The following is a 15,053-nucleotide window of genomic DNA, read 5'->3' on the forward strand; positions in this document are numbered from 1 at the left end:
AGGTGAACTAAGGAAAGGAATCGGTCTAGGTGGTGCAAAGAGCATGGATAGCGATTTAGGAGTCTGGCGCTGCCTCAGGCACCCGGGCTGTACAGGAGCGGGATTCTGTCCCATCGTTTCCGTCAAACTCCGAGCCGGGGACACAGCACGGCTTTACACGAGTTTTTGAGTATCTTAACATCTAATAGAGAAGCATCCCGAGAGGATGTCCGCAGTCAGAAGAAGAAAAAAAAGTACTTCTTAAGGACATGAAAACTTTCGCAAAAGTTTTCCAGGAAAAGGCGGCCGCACCTAACTGAAGGAGCCGGGGAGGCCGCCGCCCCGGGAACGGGCGGGGATGACGATGAGTCCTGCGGCTGCAGCGGGGGAGAGGGCGCGAGGCAGGACGCCGCATGAGGTCACCTGGCACCCAACCAGCAGCAGCTGCGGAGGACGCGGCCTCGCGGCGGAGGGAGGCGGTGTCAGGCTCCGGCTCCGGGGACCTTGCCCTCCCGCCCCCTGGGGGCGTGGCTAACGGCCCCGCCCCGCCAATCCGCGCTGCCCAGCTTAGGCCACGCCCCGCGGTCCTCCGGGCTCTGCAGTGGTCCGTTGGGGAAGCCAAACAGTTCTCCCCCTCCTTCCTCGCCCGAGGCCGCGCCCCCACGGCCTGTCCCGCCCACTCCCCCCGCCGAGTCCGAGGCGCCGGGCCGCTGCCCCGCCCACACCACGCCCACCGGGTCCCGCCCAGCGGTTTGAAGTAGCTGAGACCTCAACCCCCTCCGAGTCGCGCGCGAGGCGTGAGGCGGTGCTGAAGATCTGTGGCCGCCGGCGGGCAGCTTGACGTCGGGACTGTCCAGCGAGCGAGTGAAGAGAGCGAGCGAGAGAGTGCGGCGGGAGGCGGCAGCCACAGCAGCCCCGGAGCCACAGCCAACTGCCGTAGCCGCCGTCCGCGGAGCCCAGCCCAGCCGGCCATGGCGCTGTCGATGCCCCTGAATGGGTTGAAGGAGGAGGACAAAGAGCCCCTCATCGAGCTTTTCGTCAAGGTGAGCGCTCGCCGTCCCGGGGTGGCCGGTGTCCTCCCCCCCCACGCCCCGAGGCGCCCCCACGCGGCGTCCCCGCGGCCCGAGGCAGAGCCTTGCCTCCCGCGTCCCTTCCCATTGTCTCGGCCCCGCGCCTTCCCGCCACGCAGCCGAGCGGGACCTTGGCGGAACCCGCGGGCGGGCGGACGGGTGGGCGCGGCGATCGAGAGCCGACTCTGCAGGGCCGGACGCCTCCGCTGAGCCGCATGGGTCCTGTCACTCTACTCGCTCTGTCCGGCCCCACCCCGCTTCGGGCCGCCTGGCTGATCGCTCACCCAACTTACTCCAGCGCTGGCGCTCCGCCGGTGTGAAACTGAAACTTTAATTTCGATACAATGTTAAATAAAATACCGGGGAAAACCGGGAGCGGGGCTGGGTGGCGCGCGCCTTAAACCCAGCAACAGGGAAGGCGGAGCCAGGAAGAGTGGGCTTTCAGGGCCAGCCTTGGCTACTTACTGAACTCAGGGCAAGCCTGGGATACGTGGGACCCCTCAACCCTGTCCTCCCGAACGGGGAAAGGGAGAAACCCCCCCCCCCCTTAATGCGGATGTGGTGTTTAAGCTATGACCCAGCAGTTGAGGCTTGAGGAGTGCCTCGAGTTCGAGACCAGCCAGGGCTACCAATGGGCGACTGTGATATCTCCCCAAAACCCCAGACAACAGGAAAAAAAAAAGAGAAAAGAAAAGCAAAAACGAAAAGAAGGGTGGATGCCCCAGGGCTTCCGGGGAAGACGGAGATTCCCGACTTGGGTTTTCCTGTCCGGTATTTTACCACCATCTGGTTTTCTTGTTTCTCAAGCGCGGCGCGTTTCCACATGATGCAACCTTTTGGCTGCTCGCGTTGCTGTTGCCACCTCGGCGAGCGCTTTTGGTTCGAAAGAAAAATTGATTGCCAGAAAGAATTCTTAGCTCCCTCGGGTTTTCAAAGGTTCATTCCTCTCGCCCCCTTCAGTTTTTAAATTCTGGAACTGCCTTCTTCGTCTGTGTCCGCGCCCCTCCCTTTTGGAGAGAAAAGTTAGAAACGTCTGGGTCCTCGGCTTTCCTGAACCCCCTTTGAAACCCTGAGATTCGGTCAGCCAGTAGATAGCCAGGCTTATGCCGAACCAGGCGACACATTAGAAATTCAGCAGGGATCCAGTGCGAGTCTGCCCTTTCTTAGTTTTAATTTGAAAGAGCGGAAATTATTGAAGGATGGGTTCCAGAGATGGAAGGCAGAAATCTGCAGGGTGGTAACAATGTTTGTCTTGCTAGTTTTCTTTCGGTTGGCAGTTTAAGAAACGGTGTTGGTCTAGAGCAGTTGTTCTCAACCTGTGGGTCGCGACCCAACGGTCCAGCGTCGGAAAACACAGATATTTACGTCACGTTTCCGAACAGTAGCAAAATTACAGTTATGAAGTAGCGACGAAAATAACTTTATGGCTGGGAGTCGCCGCAATATGAGGAACTCTAATAAAGTGTCGCAGCATTAGGAAGGTTGAGAACCACTGGTCTAAAGACTTAAGCGAAAGGCATAGGACTTCCCAAGTATCTTTGGCTCTTTGACTGGAGGAGGCAGACATGATTTAACTTTGAGGTGTGTAGGAAGGAATCTGAAGTAAGAGAAAAGGGAAGAGGGGAGTGGGAAACAGCATGGAGAAGGGAAAAGGCTAGACCAGAGATCCGGCCATAACGAGTTTTCCGTTTCTCATCTGCCCTCTCCTCTCATTTTGAGATAGAATCTTATCTGTAGCCTAGGCTGTCTTAGAACTCATGTAGTCCAGGCTGCCTCAGCTTGCTGAGTGTTGGGGTTACAACTGTGAAACGTCATACCCAGCAGGAAGGAGTTTTGATAAACCAAACAACCTCCAAAGTATATGTGTTCATCTGAACAACAGTGCTTATTGATAAAACCTTAGAATTATAAGCTGTGTAATACAACCCCAGCGACTCCCCCCCCCCCCCCACCTTTTTTGGTTTTTTTGAGACAGGTTTTTCTGTGTCATAGTCCTGGCTGTCCTGGAGCTTGCTCTGTAGACCAGGCTGGCCTCAAACTCACAGAGATCCGCCTGTCTCTGCCTCTCTAGTGCTGGGATTAAAGGCGTGAGCCACCACCACCACCTGGCAAGCCTGGTCCTTTAATCCCAGCATTTGGGAGGCAGAGGCAGGCAAACCTCTGAGCTGGAGGCCAGCCTGGTCTCCATAGTGAATGCCAAATTAGTCAGGGCGATTTTTCAAAATCAGCAGGAGCAAGCACAACAGCTTAGAATCATACATGAATACTATAATTTCTAGCTTAACTCAGTGTGGTTCTGGAGGTTTTTTTTTTTTTTTCAACTCAGGGTTTCTGGTCACTCTGTAGACCAGGCTAGCCTCGAACTCGCAGAAATCCGCGCCTCTGCCTCCCTGAGTGCTGAGATATTACAGGTGTGCACCATCATTGCCCTGCCTGGGTTCTGGACGTCTTAGGCAATATAATAACACAAGAAAAATGTTTAAAAACTCGGAAGGGATTGGAGATGTAAGCTCAGTGGTAGAACACTTGTCCTAGCATGGGCAAAGGCCCTGTGTGCAGTTTTCTCTCTCTCTCTCTCTCTCTCTCTCACACACACACACACACACACACACACACACACACCCTTAGGAAGGTCATGATAGATGCCAATGTCCCACTCACTGCTGATTTAGTACTTCCATGAGGAGATGGGTGGGGTGCGCATTCCCAGAGTTGAATCACTTGTGTGCCCCTTCCCAGTGTCCACATTTGTGGCGTGAACCATTGACTTCACAGGTCTGTCTGGGCTTGGAAGCCAAAGGTCGGTCTTAGACTTCTTTGCTCACTGACTGGGCTATCCTGGGCAATTTGTTTTCTTCCAAGCTTCATGTTTTTCATCTGTGAAATGGCTTTTACTCTTCTGTGCTTACTTAGTATAGGCCACTTTTGTGCTGATACAGACCTGGTTAGTAGTTTGGAAGGAAAAAAAAAGGGAAAAGTACAATGTGGTAAAGGTGCTGATGTCCTCTCAACCTGTGTGTGGGGAATGCAGATGGGGGAATTCTTTTATAAATATGGTTGTTTTGAAAGCAACGAGGGGCAGACGCTGTGGTTGTCTATGGTGGTGTGCTAAACTGCATGAGCTATTCAGCCAGCTATCCTGAATTTATAGCAGATGACTTCTTTTTTTGGACATAGACTCTTCCAGCCTGGCCTGAGTTCGCAGCCTGGCTTGAGTTAGCGCTGGAGCTCATGGGGGCCTCAAACTCCCAGCAGGCTGCCTCAGCCACACAAGTGCTCCGCGTGTAGGCGGGAGTCACCCCTATGTGGCTGAAAGCTTTTTGTGTTAAAAATTGCATTCACCGGGTGGTGGTGGTGGTGGCGGCGGCGGCGGCGGCGGCGGCATACGCCTTCGATCCCAACATCAGGAGACAGAGGCAGGTGGACTTCAGTGAGTTCGAGGCCAGTCTGGTCTACAGAGTGAGTTTCAGGACAGTTAGGACTGTTATACAGAGAAACCTTGTCTCGGAAAACAAAAATATGACAAACAGGTGTCTGTGAATGGGGCAGCACACATATGGAGGCCATTGGGCAGTTTATGAGAGTTAATTCTAATTCTCCTCCTACCTTGTGGGTTCTGGAGCTTGAACTCAGGTTGCCAGGCTCGCGCAGGTTGCCCACTGACTATTAGCTACTCAGTGCTGGAAAGGAGACTTCTTTCCCCTTCCAGGGCACTTAAACACAAGTTTAAACGTCATTCTTATCCTCAGGTGTGTATGTAAATGTCTGTGTGTGGGTATATGTACATGTTTGTAGGGGCCCTCAGAAGAGGGTGGCAGATCACTCCCAAGCTGGAGTTACAGGTGGTTGTGAGCTGCCGACAGGGATGCTGGGATTGAACTCCAGTCCTCTGCAGGAGCAGTTGAGTGTTCTTAACCCCTGAGCCCTCTCCAGATGTTATGTTGATGTTAGCATATGTCTTGTCTGTCCTTTGAAATTGGGAACAATTTTATGTTTCTCCCTGACCCCATTTTTGGTTTTTGGCCTTTTTTGTTTTGGACAGGATTTTCCTTTGTATATTAGCTATCCTTGAACTCCCTATGTAGCCAGTCTGGCCTCTAACTTGCAGCGGTTCTGCCTCAGCTTCCTGAGTGCTGACACTACAGGCACGCAGTACCCTACTCTCCTTGAAAACTTAGATCCTGATGTTCTGAGTCATGAGCCTTGATCCTTTGTTTCACTTTGTCTAGCCTCTGGTTGCCAATACCATGTGATTTTTATCTACTTAACTAATTTTTCTTCATAATTTAGTACTTCTGATATTTTCACGTATCTGTCATTATTTTCCACCAATTTTTTTTGGTTATATTCATAATTAAGGTCCAAGATTTCTGTCTAGGGAAAGGTAAATATTAACTCAAATATAACCACAAATGAAAGGAGTAGAGAAATGGTTACTGACCTGCATACCTAGTATCTCATGTTTCTCACTTATTTATATTTATTTGAGACAGGGACTTACTATGGGCGCCAATCTGTAGGAGGAGGGCCCGCTTGTTTAATCCCGGCCGCACAGCTAGCTTACATGTGAAATAATCACACAGAAACTGTATTAATTAAATCACTACTTGGCCTGTTAGCTCTAGCTTCTTATTCACTAACTCTTACATCTTAATTTAACCCATCTCCATTAATCTGTGCATCACCATGAGTTCGTGGCCTATCAGCAAAGTTTCAGCACGTCTATCTTGGTAGCGGCGTCATGGTGTCTCTCTCTGACTCTGCCTTCTTCCTCCCAGCATTCAGTTCCGTCTTACCTGCCTACCTAAGTTCTGCCCTATCAACAGGCCAAGGCAGTTTCTTTATTCATTAATGGTAATCCCAGCACACAGAGGGCACTCCTACATCACGGCCCAGGCTACCCTTGAATTTGTGGTGGTTTTCTTGCCTCAGCCTCCTGAGTACCAAGATTACAAGCAGGAGGAGAGTAATCAGGAGTACGGATTTTTGTCTGTAAAAGCCCAGCTTGTCTTGACACTTCTGTTTCCCCCCTCGCTGGTTGCTTCTGTATGAAGTGATGCACTTCTGAGCCCCAATGCATCAGCCACTGCCGTGGGGGTCCCTACTCCCCATGTTGGGCGCCAGATGTTACTGGAAAGTGGAGGTGAGGATGCGAGTCAAAGAATCCTGAGCTAACACCAAAAGATTTTAATTATATTTCATTATTATAAGAGGCAAACTCATGGAATAGGAATGAGAAGTCCAACCTCGGGTGTGTAACGCAGAGCCCTGGTGGTTTTTCTCTAGGTACCCAAAAGATCACGCCCTAGCCTGGTCCAGCCTCTTAAAGGTTATTGGCTGAAGGAGGTTCCCCATCACCTTCCTAGTTCCATTCTGGAAGGAAGGTGTGGATGGATCCTGCTGCCAGTCTGAGTGGGAGTTTGTTTCCTTTCAAGGGCAGACTTCAACACTTTCTAACAACAGATGAAATACATTTCTACAGGAAGTGGTGCCGAGATGGAACAACTGAGTTCAGATTCACTGTGAAGACAGTGTTCCCTTTTCTAACTGGTTTGCTCATCCTGGGTTTCTGGAATTAGTGCAAACTGTGAGGTTAATGGACACTCTGTTCTTGTTACCTTTTTACCAAGGCTGTTTCTGTGGACCTAAAGCAGACTACTTTTGGCAAATGCCAAGTGATGATTTTTGGTTAAATATAAAATTCTGAAAGGAACTCAGAATAAGAGACAGGAAGTATTGAAGCCGAAGGGACTGAACACAGGGACGCCTAATGCCATAGTGACAGCAGTGACAGGCATGGGGCAGTCAAGTACAGAACTACTTGGGAAGGATGCCCAACGGGGGAGGGGGCGGTGCTTAGAAGCTAGTAGAGGAATGGTGAGGGTGAGCAAGACTTCCCCTGCTTCCCCAGAACCGAGCCCCGTGTTTCCTGAGAAGGAAGGGAATGAGTGAGTCTCTGGGAAGTGAGTTAGGCAGGATGGGAATTGTGATTAAGGCATGATGAGTTAAGATTTTTATCAAGTAGAACAAAAAGCTGGGATAGATTTGCTCAGCCAAAGGCTGGTACAGTGAATGGGAGTGAGCCAGATGGAAAATGACATCTGGATTATGATTACAAACCCCTGGAGTGTGATTTAACTGAGCTCCACATTTAGTTCAGGGCGTCCATTTGTGAAGGTCTTAGGAACTTTTAGTTCTGTTGCCTTTGATGAGACTTGGCTCTCAAGACCTCAATGGTCAGTCCCAAGTGTCACTGGGAAGAATATCAATTAGCTTTTTGTTTCATTTCAGTTTGGTGGGACTAGGGATGGAACTCAGGGCTTTATGTATGCTAGGCAAGCTCACTACCCCTACCATGCCCCAGCCCTTTAAAATTTTAAACTAATTAATTTGAGACATGATCCCAAAAAGTAGCCTTAGCTGACTTTGAATTCTCAATATAGACCAGGCTGGCCTTAAATTTGCAGATACCTCCCTTCTGAGTGCTGAAATTAAAGGCAAGTGTCCTCACTCCTGGCTTCTTTTTAAAATACTTACTTATTTTATGTGTATGGGTGTTTTGCCTGTAGTGTATTACTTGTGTGTATACCTCATGTTCAAGGAGTCCAGAAGAGGCCCTTAGGTTTCTGGAACTGGAGCTACAGATGGTGGTGAGCTGCACTGTGGGTGCTGCTGGGAACTGAGTTCAGGTCCTGTGCAGGGACAGCACGAGGACCTCCCCCCTGAGTTCAGTTCCTAGTACTTAACCACTGAGCATCTCTGTAACCCCAGGTCTGAACTTTTTTTTTTTGGTCTTTCAAGACACTGTTTGTATAGCTTGTCCTGGAACTTGCTATGTAGACCAGGCTGACCTCGAACTTACAGAGATCTGCCTCCCTCTGCCTCCTGAGTTCTGGGATTAAAGGCGTGCACCACCACACCTGACTGCAATTAGCATTATTTAATTTTTCCCTCATTGAAAATCTAAAATCATAATAATGTATTAGACTAATTATAAACTCATGAAAGTCACAGCCTAATATAGATAAATAAGACTATATTTAAAATAAGAGCTTTTAAATTTGAGTGTTGTTTGAACAATAGCAATATTGGAACTGGGGCCAGGTATGGACTCCAGAGTACACCACAGAGTCTTATTTTTCTACTACTGATGTTTTTTTTGTTGTTGTTGTTTTCTTTTTTTGAATTTAAAAGGCAGCTCTAAACTAGAAGCCTAATAGTCTCCATGTTTTTGTTATTGGTGGTGTTTATATGATGAAGTTATTTTCACCTTTATGGGTGAACTAATTCTTAGGAAGAACATTTAATTCTCATTGTAACAGAGTTGTAAAACTGTCAATCACCTGGTGTAGCACAAACACTGAATTTTACCAGCTCCAAGCCTGGCTGTTTACTTGTATGTGTAGGAGAAAAATAAAAAAATCGAACAAACACCAGAGATTCAAAACCGCACAGTTAGATGGAGCCTGGGGGAGGCACTTGTGAGGATTTACCAGTGTTCTCTGTGTTCGAACCAAACCAGTTCCTTTGTTTTTGAAGGTAGGGACCAGGTGGTAGATTACTCAAGTTATCAGTCATTAAAGCTAACGAGGATTCAAGCTAGGTGTTTGTGCCATTTAGGAATGCTGGGAGAACAGTCCTGAAATCTGACTACATACACTAATTGGGTAAAAAAAAAGAAGGTGGTTGCATAATAAATTAAAAAAAAAAAAGAAAAGGTTGCAGCCGGATGTGGTGGCGCAAGCCTTTAATCCCAGCACTTGGGAGGCAGAGGCAGGCCTATCTCGGTGATTTGAGGCCAGCCTGGTCTACAAAGTGAGTTCCAGGACAGGCTCCAAAGCTACAGAGAAACCCTTGTCTTGAAAGAAAATCCAAAAAATAAAAAACAACAACAAAAAGCAAAAATGTAAGCTTACACTGGGTGTACCCTCTTGTATGGCTTGACCAGAGACAGTATGTTTTAGTGAATACGGAAGTCCAAAATGTTGCCCTAAGGATGGTTAGTGCTTTTCAAGTGTCCATTAAGTCCGGTAAAGGTCTCCTCTCAATCTCCAGCTGTTGGTAAAACAGGTCTTACTTATACTTCGCAGTTGGTAGGGCTCTTAGTTGCAAATATGCCCTAGTCCTTTTCCAAAACTTGTACAAATGAGTCCTTGAGAAGTTTTGTGTAATGTTTAGTCTTCCTATGAGAGCAGGAGACCTAACTGCCCTGGAACTCACTCTGTAGACCAAGCTGGCCTGGAACTCACAGAGATCCGCCTGCCTCTGCTTTCTGAATGCTGGGATTAAAGGTGTGCTCCACCGGGCTATTTAGGCTTTATAAAAAAAGCCTAGATGGTGTCCAGATCTGGCTTCCTATAAACACATGCCCTGTCTGGTTGTTTCTAGAAGGAAGGAAAAAGGTTTTGTTGTTGTTTTTTGTTTAAGATGAACTCTCTGCACAGCCTTTGTGTCCTTGACCTCACTGTGTAGATCAGGGTGACCTCCAACTCAGAGACCCAGTTAGTTGTCTCTGCTTCCACTGGGATTAAAGGAATGCAGGACCACACCTACCCTCAGAAAGCAAGGTTTTACATTTGTGAAACCCACCAACCGAGCTATCAAAGGGCACTGCTAATTCTAGAACTGTTCAAATAGGTGTTGATTAAATGATTTTAAGGTAGGAGCCCCCTTTGTGCTCTTTAGGAGAAATCTGTATAGCAGGCTTTCTTAGGCCTCCAGCCCCCAAATCATGGCACAGAGACTTATTATTAATTATGAATGCTTGGTCCCATTAAAACTTAAAACTTAATTTAACCTGTTTCTCTTCATCTATGTTTTGCTTGGGGCTTTTTACCTTTCTTTCATTCTGTATGTCTTACTTTCCTGCTTCCTCTGTGTCTATCTGACTGGGTACTGGCAGGCTGGCCCCTAGTGGACTGGCTGATGGCTGGCTGGCTCCCCCCCCCTTTTTTTTAAAGAATTATTTATTATGTATACAGTGTTCTGTCTACATGTATGCCACCAGACCAGAAGAGGACACCAGATCTCATAGATGGTTGTGAGCCACCATGTGGTTGCTTGGAATTGAACTCAGGACCTCTGGAAGAGCAGGCAGCGCTCCTAACCTGAGCCATCTCTCCAGCCCCCCTGGCTCCCCTTTTCTCTCTGCCCTCCAGCCCATCCTTTCCCACTATTGCTTAGCTATTGGCTGTTCAGCTTTTTATTAGACCAATCAGATGCTTTAGGCAGGCAAGGTAAAATAGCAGCACACCTTTACATAGTTAAACAAATGCAGGATAAACAAATACAACACACCTTTACATAGTTAAATAAATGCAGGATAAACAAATACAATATACCTTTACATAGCTAAACAAATATAACACACCTTTACATAGTTAAATGCAGCATAAACAAGTACAACACACCTTTACATAGTTAAATAAATGCAACCCAACTTTACATAGTTACAGTTATTTTGCAACAGAAATGGAACACATCTTTACATGGTTAAATAGTCTATACCACAACAAATCTGTTGTAAAAATTGAAGCTGTTTTTCAGAATTAACTTCTCCCTTCTGTGTGTGTGGACTGGGAGGTGCTGAGATAGTCTTTGCCTAGGAGCTGTTGAGAGACGATAAACACAGGTCTTTTCTCATCAAGGAGCTTGCAGTGTAGCTGGATGGTGGGTAGATGAGCCGTGGTTGACAGCAGGCGGACGCTCAGCACCGGCTTCTTAATGCATCCATTCAGCCTTCAGAAATCCAGCTGAAGCTGGGAATAGGAACCTTGGAACCCTGAAGCTGAGACAGGACAATTATCACACATTCCAGGCTAACTTGGATTACGCAGTGTAAGATTCTCGAAAAAATTTAAAAAATTTAAGAAAATAAAAACGAGCTGGGTGTGATGATACAAACCTATAGCCCCAGCACTCAGCAGGCTGAAACACAAGGTCTCTTAGTTCAAGGCCAAAGATCCCACACTCGAAAAGCAAGACCAAACAGAATAAAATCTAATCCTGGCAGTTAGGAGGTGGAGGCAGGAAGATTAGAGGTTTAGGTTCCTGGATGGCCTTGGGATATGATCTAAGTAAGCTAGGCTATGCTACTTGAGAACCTGTCTCAAAAAAAAAAAAAAACAGAAACAGAAACACTTCGAAAAACAAAATGCAAAATCCATTGAATTAAGAGCGACAGAATGATTTTCTTTTTCTTTTTGGTTTTTCGAGGCAGAGTTTGTTTATCTGTAGCTTTGGAGTCTGTCCTGGAACTAGCTCTTGTAGACCAGACTGATCTTGAACTCTCAGAGATCCACTTGCCTCTGCCTCCCTAGTGCTGGGATTAAAGACGTGCGCCATCACTGCCTGGCCAGAATGATTTTCTATGACAGCCAAGATGAGATAGCCGATATAAAGATGAGTAGAATATTTAAGGTTGCAAGTTATTACTGAAGCTGTAACTGACTTGTTTAAAGAAATTCATGTTTTAGTTCTATATTATATTCTGCAACTTTGGTTTATTTAAAATAAAGAAGGAAAAGAGGCTCGCCCAATATCTCCTTGCTGCCATCCTCTTTCATTGTTCAGCACTTAGCACAAGTAGATACATGTTTAGTTCCTCTTCCACCAGATCTGCACGTTCTAGTGATGGCGCTGCACGCCCTAGTGATAGACAAGTTGCCCACTGATGTGCTGCACCTACAGCCCTGCCTGAAGTAGTTACTAACAAAGGAGGGGAAAGAAAAGAAAACCGGCTTTCCATCTGGAAAGACTGTAGAAGTCAGATAGTTCAAGTCATGAGAAAGTCAACCAGAATCTATGAACGCAAAGAAGTATGGGGCATGTTTAACACCAGTCTCATTAGAACATAAAATACATTTGCAGCCATGGTGGGAGGTAAGGGTTGTTGTGAGCCAGCAATTCTCCATTTGGGCTTGTCAAATGACCCTTTCACCGGGGTCGACTGAGACCATCAGAAAACAGATCATTACAGTTCATAACAGTGGCAAAAATTACAGTTGAAGAAGCAATGAAAATGATGTGGGAGAATTGTCTGTATTCTGTCAATCATATTTTAATAAAACGCTGATTGGCCAGGCAGGCAGTATAGGCGGGAAAACCAGACAGGAAGTAGAAGTGATGCAATGAGAACAGGAGAATTCTGGGAAGCAGGGAGGTTCCTCTGGCACTCCTGCGCAGACCACTAAAGAGGCAGCATGTAACTTGCCCAGCTGAAAAAGGTACGGAGCCATTATGGCTAACATAGATGAGAATAATGGGTTAATATAAGTTATAAGAGTTAACAAGAAGCCTGACCTAATGAGCCAATCAGTTTATAACCTTATGGAGTCTTGTGTGTGATTTTCTTTGTTGCTTGCCGGCTGTTGGGGTACTGGGAGGGACAGAAACCCCAACAAGCCGGCCCTCATTGCTACAGAAAATAATTTTATGGTTGGGTCAGAACAACATAAGGAACTGTATTAAAGGGTCACAGCATTTGGAAGGTCGGGAACCCCTGCTATAAGCAATGTTTTTTGAAAATCCAACCAAGACATGTTCTTCCTCTTCCTTATTCCCTAAGTGCAGAAACCATTTGTTGCTCTCTAAGTAAAAAACTAACTTCAAATCCATGGCCTGTCATTCAAGCCTACAACTGTCATAGTCTAGACTGGTGAATGAACACAGGGATCTCCTGCTTCCTGGGCCTTTACCCTAGCTAGTTGGAGTGCTTCTGTCTCTTATTCCATATGGACTATGTATTCTGCCTGCCTGAAGCAGCCTTTTGTACCACATTCCCATTTGTTAAACTCTAGGTGGTTCCATAAGTCTATTTAGATGTCTATTAATTAATTCTTCAGGATCACTTTCCTGTTTCCTCTCTGTGGAAAGCCATTTTTTTAATATTTTTGCCTGCACATATCTTTGCCATAATAAAGGAAGGTCAGTGTGTAGGTAGGACCCCTGTCAGTTCATCTTTGTATCTGCTGCAGTATTTAGTAGATTGCTTGCCTCCTAATAGGCATTCAGTAAATCTTACTGAATGAGTTAATGCACTTAGGCATAGTTGGTAGCTCTGCTGCTGCTGAGAGCTGGCTAGAAATATCCTTTAAATGTGCAGCCCTTTGGAAAAGGACTGCATCTAACTGTTGTGTTTGGCGGACAGGTGACAGAAAAAAAGGGCAGCCTGGCGGATGTTGCAGGTTGTGTCATTAAAACACTGGTGATTTAGTGGTGGGATTTCGCCTGGCCAGCTGTCAACTCTATTTCTCGGAAGCCTTCCACTCATTCTTTCCTGTGTTTCCTGTCCTTGGTTTGAGGAGATCTCAGCTTATAGAGATAGTCTCATTGACTCTAGCTTTAGGATAGCACGGTGCTGCTTACAGTATGTCAATGCTGAGCTTTAGTGAATTTTCGAAGTCCAAAGCAGTAAAGTAAAAATTGTCCTTTGAAAGCCGGAGAGATGGCTAGACAGTTATGAGTACTTGCGGCTCTCGCAGAGGACCCAGTTTGGTTTCCACAACTGCCTGAAACTTTCCTTCCTCCCTCCCTTCCTTCCTTCCTTCTTTCCTTTTTTGAGAATTAAAAACTTTATTATTGTACAAGGGTAAATGAATGTGAAGGTATAGGCACAGCAGGCGGTCACCGCCCTGATTAGCGTCGTGTGCCCATTCTGGTGATCGTGAGTGTACTGAAGGTTCCCCCATGTGCATCATGGTTTCCCAGTACCACCCAGAGTTCCCAACCTCGAATTCTGGTCAGAGACAGAAGGTGCCGAACAGCGCCTGGGCCCCCATGACAAAGCCCACCTTCACACGGTTGAAGCAGCTAGGCCAGGACTGCTCATAGGGACCCACGCCACTGGCATCTCTTTTGCAGCCACTGTCACCTGGCTCTAGAAGTCACCCTTCCCACAACTCTGATTTCCAGAGCATCTGATGTTCTCCTGACCCCTGGGTACCAGGTATGCATGTAATGCACATGAAAAGGCAAAAACACCCTATACACATAAAATAAAGAATAAACACTCATGCCCTTAATCCCAATATTTAGGAGGCAGATGCAGGCAGATCTCTTTCAGGCCAGCCTAGTCAACAGAGTGAGGTCAGTCTCACCACCCCCACCTTGGTGCGGTCGGAACAAGAAACACAAAACTTTTTATTTAAGAGAATTTAAATTTTTCTCTTTGTTTCAGGTGCCTAACTAGGTGTCATTCTCCTCCAGCCCCCCCCCCAACACATTAGGGACTGAATTTTGAGACAGGGTCTATAGCCAAAGCTAGCCTTGAACTCATGTAGTCCACAGTAGCCTCAAACACATGGTAAACTGCTCCTGTCTTCTGGTTGCTGGGATTACAGATGGGTGCCACCGCTCTTGTCTCTAGGTAAGGCTTCCTGTGTATGGGTTTTTGTTTGTTTGTTTTGCTTTTTGTTGATTTGAAATAGGGTCTTATTCTGCAGCCCAGTTAGGCTTTGAGAGATAGCATTCATATGGCAAACTTCAGGAGTCTTTCCTTCCCTAATGCTGGATAAGGGCAGTCTTTCCCAAAATAAAATGAAATTTGAGCTTCAATCAAATCTGCCTTCAAGATTTAACTCGATTTCCCCCATGCTGCATATGTCTTCTGTCATTTCATAGACTTTGTGCCGTTGCTTCTCTTCCTTGGTTTTGGCAACTATCACTTTAAATATATTTTTCTAAGTAGGCCGTGATGCTGGGGCATCACAATAATTGCCAAAACCTGTTGCTTTGTCTTAAGATGACGTCTCAAGCAAATTTAGTACTTACCAATAAAGCACATTGTATTTCATGTCCTCTTTTCATTGCAGGTTTTTTTTGTAAACACAGAGGTACAAATTAGTGCCAGTTTAAGCAATTTTCATTAAACTAGCCTTCACTTAAGTGCCGCTGGAGGCCAGGAGCTGCTCCAGGCCCAGGGGAAACAAAGCAGATGCTCTCTGAGCTCCTGTGGCCAGAGGAACTGAAGGGTTGGAAGGAACACTGCTCCAGAGTTCCTGAAAG

At 46.7% G+C, this 15,053-nt stretch overlaps 1 protein-coding gene across 1 annotated transcript in view; it reads left to right on the top strand.

Moving 5' to 3' along the window:
- Positions 1–758: 758 nt before the first annotated feature.
- Positions 759–15,053, top strand: part of Clic4 (CLIC family member 4) — a 60,095-nt gene continuing 45,800 nt past the window's right edge. Inside the window, exon 1 of the mRNA XM_085690509.2 lies at positions 759–1,022. Within this exon, the coding sequence (XP_085546635.1) occupies positions 951–1,022 (72 nt within the window). The 5' untranslated portion in view covers positions 759–950. The remainder of the gene's footprint in view (positions 1,023–15,053) is intronic.

This window comes from Myodes glareolus, chromosome 6 (assembly GCF_982192425.1).
Source record: "Myodes glareolus chromosome 6, mMyoGla1.1, whole genome shotgun sequence".
Lineage (NCBI taxonomy): Eukaryota > Metazoa > Chordata > Mammalia > Rodentia > Cricetidae > Myodes > Myodes glareolus.